Genomic DNA, 18,739 nt, shown 5'->3' with positions numbered 1-18,739 from the left:
GCGCGGGGCGGGGCCGGCGCGGGGCGGGGCCGGCGCGGGGCGGGGCCGGCGCGGGGCGGGGCCGGCGCGGGGCGGGGCCGGCGCGGGGCGGGGCCGGCGCGGGGCGGGGCCGGCGCGGGGCGGGGCCGGCGCGGGGCGGGGGCGATCGGTGGCGGGCGCGCGGAGCCATCGCTGAGCTGGTGAGCGCTGGGAGGTGAGGGGGTGGCTGAGGCGGGCGGGTGTCCCCCAGTGGGAGCCCCAGTGAGTCCCGGTGAGTCCCCGTGAGTCCCCGTGGGTCCCCGCGAGCTCCGGCAGGGCCGCGGGCTAGCAGGCCGGGCGGTTTTCCGGGCACTTGCTTCAGTGGGCTGCGGCTGTGCCGGGGCTGCGCGGGCGGCGAAGCGGCGAGGCCGGAGCTGAGCCAGAAGCGGCCAGTCGGTTGGTGTAGTGGTCAGGGAATTTCCTGAGCTGCCTTTAATTATTTCAGGCGTTCTTCGAAACCTGTAGAGGATTATTTTCTGTCCGAAGTCACCTGGTCTGATTGACTGTGCTCAAATCAGGCTGTGTGGGGAGCAGGAGTTTTATCTAACACAGAATGACAGACGGTGTTGTGTTTGTTACCCAACACTGTTATTTTTAGGTTTGGGGCATCATAGTGTTGTAAATACCGCAGGGGAGGGTAACGGTTAATGGGGCGTTATGTAGCGGTTAGTGGGACGTTGAGTCAAACCAGCCCAATCCAGTTTGCTCAGCACCTGTGCAACTTCGATGAAAACCACACCGGATAGAAATCATTGTTAACGCTTAGAGGCTCAGTGACCACCAGGGGTGCCTACAGACCCTCCAAGAACACCGTCTGAGACTAATTGTGCAGACTCAAGCGACTACTATATGTATCACCTTGAGCCAACTATGCACGTTAAGCAGGAATCATGCCCCTGTGCATGCAGTGCAGCAATAAAGTATTGCTTGCTTCTTAATACTATATTGGTGTTAAGAAGGAGTTTTATTCCCGATTCTGGGTGACAACAACACAATGCCTACGTTTTTCTTTTCTGTAGCTAAAACTAGTTGGACTTTATCTCTTGCACCCTTCTGGGCCCTCACAGCTCATCACCCTCTGCATTCTGAGGACAACCTTGTGATCTGCTTTTTTTGACCTTGTTCAATGTAATAGACTTTAATTGAAATCTTGTGTACACTTGGACTGTTGTATTCTTAATTTGCATGAATATGTGCGTTAATTGCACCTTCAACATCCTGCAGCACTTGAAGCCTGGTGAAACATTGTGATGGCGGCTCAGATGACGGACGCTCATCGACGGTTCTTGCAGATGATGATGTGTAAGGGGATAGTAGAAGGATCAGAGGCCACGAATTTACACAAGCACTGTTGTGAAACTGATAAAGGTGTGTCTGGCTTGGTGATGAAAGAACTGGGTTTTTTTTTTCCTGGTACAGCTTATAAATAATTTGATTTCTGAAGGGCACGCACCAGCTAAAAAAAGTTAAAAAACTGTAATGATATTGAGTGTTCCCTCTCTTTCCTGAAAGATAAAATAATATACTAGTGTGTAAACGAACTTCTAATCAGGCCAGATTCATATATAGTACTTTCTGTTTTATCAGGGTTGTTGTTTATAGATTATACACGTAAATAATTTTAAAAATAGAATTTTTGACACTGGAAGTACTTCACTATAGTGAATGTTTTTAAGTAAATGCCCTTCAGTGATTTCTCCCAGGTGTTGTAGGGGAAGTGACTGCTGCAAAAACATTTTGGTGAGGATGAGATGAGGTTTCCTGGTGAGTTGCTGTGCTTTCTTCCCACCTCATCTACACTGTATTGTCCATTCCAAGTCCTGGAAGCTGTGCTCCTGCCAGGTTTAGGAGTGTCCCTGTGGCATGCCACCATGCTACTCACTTTGCATAGCCTCTTCTGGTTTTCTGTGAATTTGTACCTACTTACCCATAGATGTAAGGTCAGAATGAAGTAGTCTATTTGTGTGTCTCTTGAGTCAGGAATTGTAACTTGACCTGACTTCTTAGATGCTAAAATTGCGAAGTGCAACTTTTGGTGCTTTCTAACCCCTGTTCATTTTTTATGGAGAATTTTTATCCCTTTCTTTCCCCCACAAAATTTATATTGGAACAGCTGTTGTACAGAAGATAACAGCTGTTATCTTTCATCTTTTACTCTCTCTGAGATCTGTCACTAAAGCTCCCTGGCTGCTGTGTGCAGTGTTTCCTGCTGACGGGCAAAGCACGTGGAAAAATTATACTTAAATATTGTACTTAATTTACTATCATTCTTGGTGTTTGTTGGCTTTGTTCACTGAAGGAATCTTGTACATCAGAATCAGGAACTCCTGGGCTGTAGCATGCTGTGAGTGCTGTTTGGTACTGTGCTGGATAGTGCTGCGGGGTTTGGGAGCAGGACCTTGGCCCAACGCTGTTATGCGAGCAAGGGACTCCTGTGACTGAGAACAGGATTAATTTTGTGATAACTGGTTGTATTTTTGAGACATGAATCGTTTATCTAGAATTACAAGCGGTTATTTAGCTCTGGTTTTTAAACCATAGCCCCATGAAGGCAACAAGAATGTTGCCACTGACAAAATCGTGTTTTAGATGGAGGTGAGGGTTGTGCTGGTGCTGTGCAGGAAAGAACCATTGTATTCTTGTATACTCTAACACAGAATGACTGCGTAGTCCATCTTAATTATATTTATGGTAAAACCGCTGCTAGTATTTGCTTGATTTGTAGAACATGACTAAAGATATTTCTTGTGTTTCTACAACACTAGAATTTTAGGTTTTCTGGTATGTAACTTGATCACTTATATGCCACTAATTTGTGAAACAGAGCATACAGAACAAGAAATCCCTTGTGTATAATGGAATTCAAGTCAGTGTATTTTTCTATTGTGCATAATATTTTTTCCCAGTCATATTTTATTTTCAATTCAGCTTAGTTCAAGTCATTGTAATTACTGGATTAGTGCCACGGGTTTCGTGCAACAGGGGAGAATGTCTGGACCCTGTCAAATGATTTTAAAGGAGCTGAGCAACTCTGAAGGCCATGAGACAGCAGCACAAGAAATGATATGTCTGCTGAATAGAACAGTTTGAATTCATGTTTGAATTCTGTCTCACAGTTTTAGAACTTTTACTTGGGAAAAAATGTTTCACATAAAAAGATCTGCCTGATGTGTAGTTGTTTGACTTTTCTCTGTATGTGGTTTTTCTCATTCTTTTTCAGTTTACTACGAACATGACAAACTGGATGATTTTATTGGCACTATTAATGGCAAACTGCAGCCTTTGTTTATGCAGATCCGGAAAGGAATATCGCAAGATGATGGGAAAGTACATTACGCTCTAGTAGGTACCTGGTGTGCTGTGTTTGTGTGGGGCTGGCAGTGCCTGCAGGAGCTGGGCGGATAAACTGTCACAGCCCAGGTGTGTGGGAATAGGACATGGCAGCAAGGATGACAGCAGTGTTGGAGTTACTTAGCATAAACTTTGCAGAAGTGCTGAAGTGAGATTCCTTTTGCACAGGATACCTTCTTTCCTGAGACAGATTTTTAAACTAGAAAACAGAGGGAGCTGTCCAACATCAGTTTTCTTTTTTCATCATTCAAAAATCAACCTAGCACAAAAGGGTTGCTGACGAGCGGCCTGTAAGTTGTTTCCCTAGATGATCTGCAATGTGCATATCAGAGAAGGTTATCTAGTAATTTCAAAAGACCATACTAGAGGTATTCTAACATTAGCTGCTGCTTCTTCTAACCTTTCCTTTTGCCAGTTAAGTTGAGCTAATAATTAATAGTAGTAGCATGTGCAATAAGAATAGAAAACATGTGCAACTGCTTTTCACAGTGAAAAAAGAGGTGACTGATAACATAGCTCCTGCTGCTGTCTAGCACAGACCTGTCTAGCCCCTCTGATGTGTCAGCTCTGCTGCAGCACTTTGTGCAGTTCTGGGAGCTTGGGTTGTGGAATGACTTTGTCTGGGCAGAGGCAGCTGTGGAGAATTTGAGGCTGGAAGATGAGGGGTTGTAAAGAAAGAACTTGAATACCATCAAGTGCCCCTCAAAAAACTAACATTTATGTTAATTTTAAGATGTATTCTTAACCTCAGGGGCGTTTTTACAGCTTCTGGTGTGAAACTACATTGGCACTTTATATCAGTTTATTTTTTGTAGGTGAATTTGGCAGAAACTGAAATAACTCAAATGGCATCTGACTATACAGAAACGGAATTAGAATTGTTCAGAAAAACAGTAAGTATGTCAGTTATCATTTAGTAAATCATATTATTTGTGAAGGTATCATCTTAAATTGAATGGAAATAGAAATAGAGATGTGGTTGAGGAAGTAGTTGCCATTTTACCCAAGTTTATCTGAGATCAAATGGGCAGGATGGACAGGGATGCAAGTATGTGCAAGTAATGACTGGCTGTTTTAAGTCAGTTATGGGTAAGGCAAAATCATCACCAGGGAAGAGTTACTTGGGGTTAGGGACTCGATACGCCTACTTTTAGTTACACAAAAAACTTTGTTCTGGATTTTCAGTCATGATTGCTGAGTTTTTCACTGGCTTCAGTAGTTTAGTAATATACAGTAGTTTTTAATGCTAGGATCATAGAAAATGAATTTGCTTATTTGCATATAAACATTTGTCTATGGGTATTGAGGTTTTACCTCAGAAGATCTTTGACAGTGAGCAGATAAAAAGAAATGGATCTGTCACCACTGCGTTTGTGTCCAGGGGTCCCTGAATGCAGCTTCATTTAGGCAGTATACTTCTATTTGTGGAAATGTTTTCTTGAAAAAGATCAAAACTGTCAAGGGGACAATAATTGTTTCAGCTTTTGGCCTTTGTTTTACAATTCTGGTTCAAGCCATATACTGTAGTATCTCTCAGATACATGGATGCTAGAAAAATGCACATCAGCATATTACCGTAAGGTGTGTCTGCCTAATTGCAGTGTTTCTAATACTTGGTAATGTTTTTTTCCTGTAGATGGACCTAATCATTTTATCAGAAAATGGCTTTGCCTCATCTACAGATATTTTAAACTTGGCTGACCAACTTAAGACAAAGAGAATGAAGAAAAAGGAAGCAGAACAAGTGCTAAAAGTTTTTGTGGAGGATAAGTGGCTCTCTGAGGTAACTGCATTCAAATGTTTGTAGTTCAGTGGGTCCAGCTACTAAGTTCTTAGGGATGTGGTAGCTGAGACTGGACCTCTTCTTGAACAAGTGATGGCACAAATGGTCTTATAGGGCCCATGCTTATTGCTGCTCCAGTGATTTTTGCAGAAAAGGAAGTAGACTTACAAGGAAAAAGTCCTTGGGCAGGTCTGTGCAGGACCATACGGTTTCAGTTTCCTGTGCGTGAGCCAGGTGGGTTAGTGCGTCTGGTCCTGTCCAGTGACGCACAGACATCCTTTGTAAATGACAGCACAGCACCCTTCAACCTGGAACAAGAGCTGGGGAAAGCTCTTCAGAGTGATCAGTGCTGTTAGTTGCATTTAGAATTTCTTGAAAAGGAGTAAGGCCAGACATGCTGAAGACTCCCGTACCAGAAATGCGTGGGCCACTGTGCACATGGTTACGCCTGTTTTATTTTACGAGGGAGCAGTGGAGATGACCTCACCATGTGGACACTGCAGTTGCTTGCCATATGAGACCTTAATCCCTTTTCTGCTAGAGTCATTGCATCATAGATCTCCAACCTGCTGGCACAGTTATTAACATGTTAAGTTGATTTGGCAGGTATTTCTAAAGATACATCAAGCAGGAAATGCCTAGATTTTGTTGAAAGCCAGGAGAATTTCCTCTAACATATAAATGGAGGATCCTAAAATAGTATGCCTTTGTTAAGGAGCGCATGCTTGCTCAGCTATGCTTCCCAAGGACTGGATCTCTATTAAATGTGTGGAATTTTTGATCCTCTTAACAAAGGAGTTCTGCTATTTCAAACGTGTTCTGGCATTGCATTGTACTAGCATGTTGGTTTTATGATGGTAGACAATATGGCTTGTTAACAGGTGGTTAGTAAAGTCAAAAAAGGTAAAAGGAATTAAAAGAAATTCCTCATCTCAACACTTGTTTCCCTAGAAAAATGGAGAATATACGCTGCATACTCGTTGCATAATTGAGATGGAACAGTACATTCTCAGGAACTACCAGGATGTGGCAAAGAAATGTAACATCTGTCACAGCCTTGCCATCCAGGTAACATATCACCTCAGCCAGTGGACATGCATGGTCATAGCAGAGGTTTGTGATGCTTTCCCTTAGGTATAATCTTGCTTTTGTAATCTGATCAAGGTGCTTATGCATTTTGCAAAAAAAATCCACCTTTTTTTTTCATTTTAAGCATTTTAAGCATTTTATCTTCTGTCTTTAGAAATAAAATTGTCTCCAAGTATAAAATTGGAAAAGTGCACTCCTGCAATGAGGAACATTGTTGTGCTGCCTGGTTTTCCAAACCAGCATGTTAGAGATAAACACCTGATGCTGAAAGAGGTTTAGCAGTGAAGTGTTAGCAGTGTCCTCTTTGGGCCTTGCCAATAGAAGTCATAGTATGACACATTCATTTTTGGTCCTGGGATTTTAATTCAGGAATTGCTTGTGTTTGGACCTCAGAAGGAATATGTGTGCTATGCAGAGCATGCTAAAGCAGTGTGTTTTGATAGCTGGGACGTTACCCATTCTATCTTGCTTAAGTAGTTACAGCCTGGATTCCTGTTCCAAAATTGCAGTTTTTCTTGCGCTGTGAGCCTGTGTCTTCTGATTTGCCCAGCTAACATGCTTCCATGTTGCTTTTTCCATCCGAATTAGTCTCCTTTATTGCACTGAAATTGTTGTCTTTCAAGCTAAATTTTGTCCATATAGGGAAACAGTATTTCCTAGTTTACAGAAAAATACCTCTTTTTACAATTTACCAGTTTTGACGGTTGAGTGTGTCCACCACCCGTCTTGTGGGAACTATTCTTTGGAACAAACCATTACCTATCTGCCGCTCTGTGTAACAACTTTCTCTTAAATTGAAGGAAAGGTTTTATTAATCAACACTCCTTATTTCAGAGCCAAGGATGTGAATCATGTGGAATTCGAATGCACTTACCTTGTGCCACAAAGTACTTCAGAGGCCAGACTGAACCCCGCTGTCCCAACTGTAATGAATTCTGGTCTTGTGACACCCCAGGTAACAAGCAATGTATTTTTAAGAAAATTGTATGTAATAATACTAGGAAACGGGCCGTGATGTTCAGTGGCACTACTCGTATTATTTATAACTCTGAGTATCAGCTATTTCTGACTTCAGTGGTGTGTTTCAGACACTAAACCACACAGGCAGCATTGAGCCCCCACAGTGCCACAGGGACATAGCAGAGCCTTTGCATATTTTTTCATAACTCTCTTTAGGAGCTTGGGGGAAGGAATAGAGACACACATGACCCATGACACTAAAACTTCTGGAAATACCAAGCTTTTAAGACTGTTTGGCATTCCTCCATTTTTCCAGGGAAATTGGACATTGTGAACAGCAACAAAGGAATATACAAAGCATTTTAGAAAAGGAGGTTATACAATATTACCTATTTTTTGTGTGTTGTCCATTAGCCTTCCTTTAATTTTCTTTACAGGTGTGAGTGGGATGGGCTTCCAGACTCACCACTGAGCTCCATTCTTGGCCCTAGATGATGCCAGTAAAACTTGATGTCAGTGACATCTGTTTGCCCCCACTCTGGCAGAACAGCCAGACTGTATTGTATTCATTAGTAAAAATGTTCAGTGTATTCATTTTCTAAAGTTCTAAGATTAAAATAAAGCTATAATTGATGTTCCTGTTCACAGTAATGCCTGCAGAGCTTTCTTGGAGGCTGTTTTGTGATTCTCCATATTCTTGGGTTGGGACTCTCAGTGCATGTTTGGGGATGAAAGATGCAAATGTTTTAGTCAAACCTGCAAGCTGATATATGCAGCTGAACTCTTGAAAGAAGCTTTTCTCAGCAAGTGCTCCCTGTTTGTACAGGGACAGTACACATTCAGTTGTGCTAACCCTGTAGCACCTCAAGCAGGTGAAAAATCAGTGTGGTATGTGCAAGGCAGCTGGCTCAGTCTCTGACCTAGGGCTGGAGTTGTAACACTTCTAGTTGGCACTGTGGTTGTGTTTTGTCCTTCTTTAGGTGCAGAAGAATTTGTCTTGATGTAAGGCCAGGTGACAAGCAGCTGTGCTCTGTAAGGAGGGAATATTGCTACAGAAGGTTTGGGAAGCAGTAGAACTGGACTTGGGGCAGTGTTAGCTTATGTCTGCAAAGTGCTGAAAAAATTGCTGTATTGAGATTCTTTAGGTTTTTAGTTTTGGCACTCCTGTCTCCAGTTTTAAGTAAGGATGCTTTTTCCCTTAAGAGTGACTTGGAAAGGAGCCAAGGACTGGCTGTTGCCGGACACCACGCTGAAATGGCAGCATTCTTGTCCCTGGTAGAGATGTGTGACACTGCAGAAAGGCTGTGGCAGCAGTTCAGGTGATGGTTAATCAAAGTATAATTAAACTTCAGGTTATCTAACTGCAATTAAACTAAGGATTAACTTCAGTTATGTTCTAGGCTTTAACATGATGTTGTGGTTTAGGAATGGTACTCCCTAAATTCCTCCATTCCCACCAAAACGCTCCCAACCACGAGAGGCAAGATGCGTGCTCACTCCCTCCTCCCCCTGCCTCTCTCCTCATGGACAGGAGAATTGGGAGGCCCAAAAGATAAAGATCATGAGTTGCAATAAGAACAATTTACTGGAAACAGCAATGGAATAAGAAAACGAGTTGTAAGGGCAACAATATCAATAACAAAGTGTACAAGAGAGAAAAAAGATTCATACAGAAGGATTCACACACAGATTCAATCACTAGGAGAACAAGGAGCCCCTGCCCGCCCCAGTGGCAGCCTAAGGTGGTACAGAGTAACCTCTGGATCTGGGCCATATCCCTCCTGGCTACTGCAAAAATTAACCCTATCCTGGCCAGAACCAGGACACTGACTTCCTCCATGCAGGAGACTTTCCTTGGTATTAGCTGAATTTTTTAATGGATTGAACCTTTAGGTAGCACCACCTCTCTAGCCAACTCCAGGGTTTAGTGTTACTAAGTCCAAGTGGAAGGTAACACTCACCTGGTTTTCCAGACAGAGGCTCAGGTAGAGCCCTGGCTGTCCCTGTACACAGGCTATTTCTGAGGGGTGCACACACAGGACAATGACCTAACGTACACTCTTTAGGAGTTACTAGAAACATCTGCAAAAATAAAGCAGCTACACCATCATCTTTCTACTTGCCCATTGTTACTACTTCTCCATGCTTTAACAAGGGTTTGTTGGTTTTTGGTTTTGCTCCATCTCTAACCTCTCCTGAGAGAGAGATGCTACTTCCCTGATTTTTAATTCAGTTTCAGTGCAGCTGAGTACATTTCAGAGCTATGACCACCAGAAACTAACAGAGAAACTGAGCTCAAGTGATCGCACGTAATGCCAGTATTTAACTGGAATAAACAGAATCTGTCCAGGCATCAGAATGCAGGACTGAAACGCAGCCTTTGTGAAATTTGGAAACTTGACCAAGTCTGGATCTTCCACATCAACCTATAAAAAAACAATCATCAGAAGAATGTCTACTCAAATATGATTTGATAACATTACTGATATTAAAATTTCAGGCAACTATTTACCTGACTAGTGTTGTGAAGAATTTGGCTTTCATGGGGGTACAGGTTTTCTGAATCTTGTGGAGAATAGAGACGGATATACTTTCTTCCAAATACCTATATATAATAAAATAAACATTTCCCATCAGTCATTAACTGGCACATTACTGGAAGCTGCGGGCTGTAGCTGGCATTTAACAGTAAAATGTACCTGATTACAAGGAACATAACTATCTTTGTTAGTAACAGACACTGCTGTAATAAAAAGTTAAACCAGGCTATTAGAATTCAAGTACTTCTTCCCTTGGAGCAGATAAGAATTTGAAATACCTTTGGGAAGGAAATGCCTTTAACCAGATTGCTTTCAATTCAAAGTTTAAGGCACCTGATTTATACATCATTATTTGGGCTCTACATAGCTAGAAATAACTGAGAATAAAGAGGCTGAACCTTCATTGCAATTCACATCAACAGGAAGAAGTACTTGCACAGTGACTGTTAGGCTTCCATATACCCCTCAAACTTATTTGTGTCATCATAAAACCAGTTCTTTAAAGCATTGGAGTGCTGAAATGAGATGAGAATTTGTAATGCGAGTGGCTGGGCTTTCTCTGAACGCTACATGAACTGCGAGTTTTTGGTGCCAAGATGTGGCAGCATGAATGAGTCAAAGCTGACTCCTCTACTGATACCAGTGGAACAGAAGGTTTAGGGTGAAGATTGATACTGCTTGTGCCAGCATTCCAGACCACCGCAAGAGCTAGGCATGATCATACTTGCTGGGAACTGTCCTGTTACGGGTACTCTGACTAATTCCAGCACCCCTGAGTGGCTACCCAACCATTCCTAACCAATCTGCTTTTCCTCTATCTTAACATCCCTTCCCACATAAGAGAACAGGATTTCCTAAAATCTTACCAACCCCAAAGCTGTCATACAGGCAACATTTAGAGTTGCTTCAAGGACAGCACATAAATGTATTCTACAGACTGGAAAAGTACCAAGTACTCCTGCCCTGTCCTGCTCTTCACTATCACCGATTAAACTACTAGAGCATTGATCTATGTAACTCTGGCTGTCCATGTGTTTTTAGAATGCCTTCCATACCCCAAATGGATTAAGGATATTAATTAGCTCGCTAAAGAACCAAGTATTGGAAGTATTACATTGTATTTTTAGTGACGTATGGAAGTGACAAAAATGCTGGTTATTGCTCCAACAGCATGTTCTCTGCTTGAAATGTTTTTGGGACTGCCATCAGCTCTTAACAGTTCCTTCCTTCACTTGCCTCACTGGATTAAGGCCTGGTACATTATAAGACTGTGGGCACCAGTTAATGGGCAATAGCCTGCATCTCCAGAGTCTGTTTTCTCATGGAAAAACTACAATCTTGCCACCAGAAACCAGCCAGGATAACTTTATTTTGTTCCTTGTGCTTATGCCTTCCTGTACTACACAGCCACAGTTTAAATGGCATCACAAAGCAGGGCAATTTTAACTGAAAGCTGCCAGATCACGACCTGTTGATATTACAAAGACTCTTTCACAGGACTGGCAGATAATCTACCATTTTTCAGGCAGAAGAAAATAAGTTATGAGGTTAGTAAGGGAAGTATCTTTTCCCAGTCCAACAGCTCCTATAAATTTTTCTTCTACCAAGAAAAATTCCCCTCAAGCTTTACATAGCATGAATAGTACAGTACTTCATTTTCCCAATGCAGCTGTATGTCTGTGCTGAGCAGGTAGCATGCAAGAGAAATACAATCCATACAGAGATGCACAGGAGCTGTAAAAAAAACATTCTAGGAAGATCTGAATTAAGCCTCAGTTGCAAGTGAAAACACAGGTTAGCAAGATGCAACTGGGACAGAGAAACTAAGGCTCAACACATAAGTGACGATCAGTAGAAAGTAATGTCACAATCCTGCTGGAAAAGTGTAAGCCTGCTTTTTTTCTGAGTCTGATGGGACAGCAATCTCCTTCAGTAAACAAAACGCCTCTCAGTGTTCGAAGATTCACAGTAGTCAGCTGCTTGGATCCAGAAGACATCCCTGGACCTGTTCAGTGCTTACCACAAAAGGTCCCAATATTTTATTGGGTTATTCTGCACTAAAAGTCATCATCAAAAAGCCTGCCAAGAGGAACTCAGCAGAAATGATGTCATAGTACAAGTTTTAATTCCTATCTCACTGCATGCATGAATATTTTACTGGGTAACATGAAATGGAGTAAGGTATGTACCTAAGCCCAACTTAAAACCTTGCTTTCCAGATGTGCTGGGTTTGGCTGGGGTAGAATTAATTTTCTTCCCAGTGGCTGGTATAGGACTGTGTTTTGGATTTGTACTGAACACAGGGTTGATAATATAGAGATGTTTTTGTTATTGCTGAGCAGGGTTTACACAGACCTGAAGCCTTTTCTGCTTATCATACTGCCATGTTGGCAAGGAAGTTGGGGATGCCTGGGAGACTGGGAGGAAACACAACCAGGACAGGTGACCCAAACTGACTGACCAAAGGATATTCCAGACTATATGACATCATGCTCAGTATATGGGGGAAGAAGAAGGAAAGGAAAGGGGAGTGATGGTGTTTGTCTTTCCCAGTAATTGTTAAGCATGACAGGCTCTGCTCTCCTGGGAAAGACTGAATGTCTGCCTGCCCATGGGAAGCAGCCAAGTAATTCTTTGTTTTGCTTTGGACATGCATGGTTTTTGCTTATTAAACATCAATCCACAACTTTTCTAGCTTTTACTCTCCCCATTCTCTCCCTCATCCTGCTGGTTGGGGGATGAGAAGGCAGCTGCATGACACTTGGGGGTTGGCTGGGCTCAAACTATGACACCAGAAAAAGAAAACTCCTTAGTACAACATGACATGATCCAGATTCTTCCCAACACTGTTACAAATTCCACGTGACCTTGGAAAAGCTGCTTCTTGTGATTTCTATCTATGATCTGTAAAACAAGGTTTAGTAATGGTCTCTCTCAATGAGCAACACTTGTGTTCTACAAGATTACATTCAGTATTAAGTTGCAGTAGTGACAAATGCAATAAAATAGGAAAATAGTATCTGCATGTTCTCTATGCTTCGATTGTTCCTCAAATTATCTGCTCCCCTTGTCTCTAACACATACCATAAACATTTTCTCTGATGCATGCATTAATGGCATGCGTAGAGTAACAAGAGTACGTACCTGGGCTAAAAAATTTTGCTGGGGATCCTGATGAAGAGGTGAGATTGTGCCTCCTGGACCAAACCAAGCATTAATGGTGATGTCATCTTCTTCCCCTTCCCCCAAGCAGCAGTAGTCAGGGATACTGATATCTTCTTTTAATTCTGGGATCTATTTCCATAAAGAAAGAAACATTAAAAAGGGTATGTGCTCACTTGCCAAAATAGATAATTCATAGAATAGATGAGCAAGGCTGGACACAAAGAAAACAAATGATTGGCTGGTCCATAAAGGGTAGGAAAGAAGTAGCTGACCTGCTAGGAATCTGCAGGAAATGTTCTCAAATTTTCTGTTCTAGTAAGCAGACTGTTAGAAGGAAAAGTGGGAGAAAGAAAGGAGTTTCTTCATTCTTCAGAGACCCTTTACTTTTGCAGAAATCAGAGATACCCACAAAAATGTTTGCTCTTCATGGAAAAGATCTCTTCTATGTTTGCTTCTCTGTGAGATTCCTTTTTATGTCTCTCACCAACCTAAGCTCTGGTAAACCAGAATGACATTTCAGATTATGGTAAAAATATCAATGTTGAAGACTTTCCTGTCCAGATCTCTTCCCTGACTTATGAAATGGGCTTTCCAGGTGATATCCCTCTAAGTATATGCTACATTGTACTGAAACAGCACTAGGATTAAAGGCCTTCATCCCAAATGGGTTTTGTTTCCATGTCTTGCAGGAAAATGAAACAAACCTCTCTCCCTCTCTTCCTTCTAATCATGGGAATAGAAACTTAAGAATTTCTGTGAATTCTCCATATGCCCTTTGATCTGGTACAGTCAACATCCTTAGAGACAATTTGTGCTACAAAAGGAACACATGACTGTAGGAAGATAAAAACATTCACTCAGTTTTACCTGATCAAAAAGCTGGTGCTGGGCAAGGTAGCCTACATTGTTCTGAAATGACAGCAGAGAAAGAAAAAATGCAGTAACATACAGGTAAGACAGTGAGTTAATTTACTTACAGGTGAATAGAATTTACGTATGGGTAACATCCATTTCCAATGTCCTATTCAGAGTATTGTAACTATTTGCACAATATAAGGGGTCTTCAGAAATAGCAACTTACAGCTCCATTGAAATTGTGAGAGTGTAGGTGTGTCTCCACAATCAATAAATCATCCAGCTTGAGTTACTGAAGGAAGCTGGGACTCCCTATGAAGTCTTGACAGCTGACAATGCACTGCATCTTTCTAGCCAGACCCTGCTGGCACACAGACCAGTTTCTTCTTCATGCCCTGGAACTACCTCCATACTCTATTCCAGGGTGCACTACGGATCATTTTGCTATGGCATGTGGTCCTTCCTGCCAGAAGGCGAGGAAACAGAAATAGGAGCTTGAGATCCTTATCTGTGAAAGCAAAAGGACATTCTAGATGCTGATCAACTTTGCATTTTTCTGCCTCACGGCATGTAAATTTGGATCTGATAGTAAATATCACTAAGCAGTCTAATGAGATAGAGGAACAACACTGCTAGCTGAGGATCCCTTATTCTCAGATTCCACCAGTAAGGTTTTTGCTGCATATGTATGTATATATGTATGTGTGTATGTGTATATTCATCAAATTCCAGCTGCTGTACATTTCTGTTGTTGCAATAATTATTCCTAGCTTCAGGTCTTGAAAATGTCAAACCTTTTAATTCAGACCTGTGCTTACAGCACACCCTCTCTGTTGATATCACCTCTGAATAGGTTTGTTGTCAGCGGAACTGTTGTCTGTACCAATACCATGCTGCTGTGTTTGGAGATAAAACAAATGAGTGTAACAGACCTCATCCATGATATACTGGCTGATGAAGTCACTGACAGTCATGAGCTGCTGAGACCATTCCTCATCTGTGTACCGAGCACCCAACTCCACAGGGACGGTGCGGCACCCTGCGACTTGACAGAAATAGTCCACACTGAAATAAAGAAAGTTCCATTACCTTCTATACTGCTCCCACTAATTTTGAATGTAAGGCAAATTAAATCAATCCAAATCAGTCTTGTTGGGTAATAAAATTCTGCTGCCCTGAGTTTATCCTGTCTAAACCCAACCAACCAGAAGAAAAAGGCAGAAGAAAAGAATGCAAGCAACAAGGAAATCACTAGGCAGGTTTGTGTGTATATGACCCCACAAGTGTCTATATTGTTTTGGTTTCAAAGCCTGTTTGCCTCAGTTGGTTCCTTCCAAATTAAGAAGATTTAAGCTGTTACTATCTCTTGGCAAGGGGTGGCCAATCTTTTTGCTACCCGCTGCCGCATTTGATAAAATGTTGTATCTTTTACTCAGTAATATTAGATCAACTCTGTCAGTGTCTATGCAGGTGCCAATAACACCCATTCCAATTGTAGCCAGAAGGATTAGTTTGACGGGTGAAATACATCTCTTCATGGACAACAGTATTAATTAAACAGAGAAGTTAATCTTTTTAAGTGTCTAAAGTTAACCAGTGCAGTACCTTCCTTAAAAAATTAATAAAATCCCTATGACATAACAAGTGTAGCCACTAAATTTTATCTTTAGTTGTTCAACTAAAGCAATGACTCAAACAAAGCATGAGTGGTTTTTCCCCTTTTCTAGGGAATCATGACCTTCACCTCACAAATACATGATGCTCAGTATTGGATATGTGGGCACCATTGCGTGCATTAACCAGGCAGCAGAATGCTGTTACTTACTGCACAGTGGTGTTTGAAACTCAACACTCAAACACAACACTGAACAAACATCAGTGCTTGGACTTATAAATGAAAGTCAACCATGCTTACTCATGGCCCTGAAATTCACTTGCACTATTTATCCACTGCACTATCGGCAAGCTTCAAGGGGTAAAAACCACTGATGTGACCGTGACAGATCCAGTGAGCTGTGAGCAGCTGACTGGCACTTTGCAATGTGCACTTCTCGTGAATTCCCAGGTGTTGCCAGTGGGCTCCTGGGACGGCTGAAGGCTGGGCAGAGGGCCGCCATTAACCCATAAAGTGGCAGAGGCTGGTCAAAGGGGCACCTTTGCCCCGAGACAGCCCAGCACCTGCCGTGTGATGCCCCGAATGCTATGAAAAGCTTCCCTCATCTATGAAGCAACTTCCACAGAGCAGTAGAACAGTGCTGCTAGCAAAATGCACTGTGCACGGTGTCCAACCTCTGCGAAGGTCTCTGCTGCTCTATCGAGCATCAAGATATCCAACACAGGGAACGATGGTGCTTTTACTTGGACAGGGAAGGAACTTCTCACCTCCACTTCTTCATACACGGCCAGTGGTCCATGACGCCCTCCAGGACCACGGGCCGCTGGGGAATGAGGTAGTTGTCTCTGAAGTGCTCCAGCGAAGGACAGTGAAGGTGCGGAATCGCCTCCTCCGGCCGCAGCGCGGGGGGCGGCGGCTGCAGGCGGCCCCTCTGGAACGGACGTTCCCCCTCAGCGCCGGCACAGCCCCGCGCGGGGCAGCGCGAGGCAGGCCGGGGCGCGAGGGGGGCTCGCGGGGTGGGGCGCTACCTCAGCGCGGGCTCCGGCGCGCGGCGCCGCGCGGGGCAGGTGCGGCTGCAGCGCGCGCACCAGGCGCGCCAGGACGTTGTCCAGGACGGCTGCGCCCATGAGCAGCCCCAGGTCGCAGAACCGCACGGCGCGCGCGAGCGGGCGGCCCGCGGCCACCTCGGCCAGCGCCCCGAAGAGGCAGCCGTAGGCGTAGACCTGGCGCCAGCCCTTGCCGACCTCCCTCCATGGCCCCGCGTTCAGCTTCTCCCAGGAGTAGTCGCGCAGGACGTCGCTGAAGCGCTCCAGCCCCGCTGCCGCTTCGGCCCCAGGCCGGCCCGCCGCACCGTAGAGAAGCGCGCGGGCCCGCCGCAGCAGCGGCAGGACGCAGTCCTCCACCTCGCCGCTGAGCGCCAAGGTCAGCCCCTCCTCGGTGTGGGGCAGCAGCGCCCGTACCTCGGCCCACAGCGCGAAGCTTTCGCCCGCGCCCTCCGTACTGCCCGTCACCGCCATGGCCGCGCCTACGCCGACACCCGCGAGGCGGCGCTGCCGGGGAGGGCCGGACGCGAGATTAGAGCGGGAAGGGGCCGGGGCGGAGGCGGGGCCGGGGCGGAGGCGGGGCCGGGGCCGAGGCGGGGCCGGGGCCGGGGCCGAGGCGGGGCCGGGGCCGAGGCGGGGCCGGGGCCGAGGCGGGGCCGGGGCCGAGGCGGGGCCGGGGCCGAGGCGGGGCCGGGGCCGAGGCGGGGCCGGGGCCGAGGCGGGGCCGGGGCCGAGGCGGGGCCGGGGCCGAGGCGGGGCCGGGGCCGAGGCGGAGGTCGCCTGTGCACTTGACCAGCGAGTCAGCTGGAATTACGTGACTGGGATCGGCGCTGCTTTTACAGTAATTGGGGACACATAGACGCGGTGAAGGTCACGGTCTCTTCTCCGGCCGTTCACCCAGGGCCGGCGAGAGGAGGTGGCTGCCTGCGCTGTGGAAACTTGTCAGTCCCGATCGCGGGACAGCGGAGCGCAGGCGGTGAGTGCTGGGGGAAGGGGAGGTGCGCTCTTCCCAGCTGTCCTTTTGTGCTGCAAAGAGACGTCTCTGCCCGGCCGCGGGCGCTCGAGGAGCTCTAGCGGAGCCCAGCGCGGCTCTGAGCCCATGTCCTCCCGCTGGCTCGGCTGCTTGCTGTTAATCTGCACATAGGACATGCACATGCTTTCTGCATGGAATATGCACGAAAGGCTTCTTTCTAACGCGCTGGGCACGGAGTCACTGAGCCCCAGCTTGCTTTGATAATGTGCTCTGAACGTTCTCAGGACTTCATACTTGACTGCAAAGGCAAAACAATATTTTACTTAAAGTTCAGCAACTGAGGAAATGTTTTAACGTGCTCTAAACCACCATAACAAGAAATGAGGTATTTTTAGCTCCTAATTAGGGTTGAACCTTCAGATTTGAGACAAATCCTTATTTACAGAGAAAGTTAAAACGATAATTTTCTGTACTAAGACATTCTTCTTTGTTCCATGCTCAGTCACTAGTGCTTTCCAAAAAAGGAAAAAAAGTTGATGTGAATCCTTCTGTTGCTGCTGGTGGTGGCTCTCCTCCTGCTCCCCAGCTGTCTCCTCGACATGATCACTTCTGCTCTCACACTTCAGGCTTGTGGATTGCTTATCATGCTGGCCTGTCTTTTGCCTGTCTTTTGCCTGTCTTCTGACTGCCTTTCTCTTGGTACCTTGAATTCCTCCTGTGGCAGTGTGATTTTAGCACCTTCATTCAGCATTTTCTCCTTAACTTCTAAATGTTAATATATGCTGCTGTAGGAGAAAGTATTTAAGCAGCAAGGAGATTCTTGTTAGTCCCTGTGTTCATTATTTTCAATTTAGAATGCTAGCAAGTGTTGTTAGTCTTGTGTCTTTGGACTGTCTACTTTTTATAAGCATTTACATTAACATTTATTTGCATTTAAGTTGGTTAATACAATTCTCATTAAATAATAGTTTTTGTAGTTTAAATATGAGTAATATTTTCACAAGTTTCACTTTGAAGATTAGGATTTTCTTTTTGGAATTTCAAATAACACCAAGGTCTGAACAAGTAATCTCCTGCACAGCAGTGAGGCATTGAGGCCATGATGAGCTTTATCAGTTTCACTTCAGGTGATTTTAGTTTTTTGAGTATTCAGGGAGGCTCAGTGTTCCTCTGTGAGCATACACGGGAGGACAGTTATTTCTAGTCAGTTTTGGTGCAATAGTTTGAATTCTGATACAGCATCAATAGTATTGAATCACAAAATGAACTAGGTTGGAAAAGACCTTTGAGATCATCAGGTCCAACATGTGACCTAATACCGCCTTGTCACCTGGACCATGGCACTGA

At 44.5% G+C, this 18,739-nt stretch overlaps 2 protein-coding genes and 1 long non-coding RNA gene across 13 annotated transcripts in view; 2 read left to right on the top strand and 1 right to left on the bottom strand.

Annotated features, from left to right (window-relative positions):
• Positions 1–107: 107 nt before the first annotated feature.
• NSMCE1 (NSE1 homolog, SMC5-SMC6 complex component) lies at positions 108–7,848 on the top strand. 3 transcript variants are annotated; one of them, XM_063414339.1, is made up of 8 exons: positions 108–179; positions 1,243–1,386; positions 3,239–3,360; positions 4,185–4,262; positions 5,006–5,152; positions 6,104–6,220; positions 7,076–7,196; positions 7,639–7,848. In XM_063414339.1, exons 2-8 carry the CDS (start codon positions 1,269–1,271, stop codon positions 7,671–7,673), a joined length of 738 nt encoding a protein of 245 aa, XP_063270409.1. In that variant the 5' UTR covers positions 108–179; positions 1,243–1,268; the 3' UTR covers positions 7,674–7,848. The 3 variants fall into 3 exon arrangements, with proteins under 3 accessions (XP_063270409.1, XP_063270410.1, XP_063270411.1); XM_063414340.1 differs by having other exon boundaries at positions 120–193; XM_063414341.1 differs by having other exon boundaries at positions 143–250.
• A 919-nt stretch (positions 7,849–8,767) lies between these two features.
• KDM8 (lysine demethylase 8) lies at positions 8,768–16,951 on the bottom strand. The gene is made up of 7 exons (XM_063414338.1): positions 16,405–16,951; positions 16,144–16,307; positions 14,694–14,826; positions 13,774–13,815; positions 12,886–13,035; positions 9,714–9,806; positions 8,768–9,627 (listed from the first exon to the last, which is right to left on the bottom strand). Exons 1-7 carry the CDS (start codon positions 16,891–16,893, stop codon positions 9,463–9,465), a joined length of 1,236 nt encoding a protein of 411 aa, XP_063270408.1. The 5' UTR covers positions 16,894–16,951; the 3' UTR covers positions 8,768–9,462.
• A 215-nt stretch (positions 16,952–17,166) lies between these two features.
• The window catches only part of LOC134559580 (uncharacterized), a 52,888-nt gene continuing 51,315 nt past the window's right edge, over positions 17,167–18,739 (top strand). For all 9 annotated transcript variants that reach the window (XR_010082533.1, XR_010082539.1, XR_010082534.1 and 6 more), the window contains exon 1: positions 17,167–17,395. This is a non-coding gene — a long non-coding RNA (uncharacterized LOC134559580). The remainder of the gene's footprint in view (positions 17,396–18,739) is intronic.

Source organism: Prinia subflava, chromosome 17 (genome assembly GCF_021018805.1).
Source record: "Prinia subflava isolate CZ2003 ecotype Zambia chromosome 17, Cam_Psub_1.2, whole genome shotgun sequence".
NCBI classification, from domain to species: Eukaryota; Metazoa; Chordata; class Aves; order Passeriformes; family Cisticolidae; genus Prinia; species Prinia subflava.
Note: the sequence above shows the minus strand (reverse complement) of the source record. Positions and strands in the feature narration are given on the sequence as shown.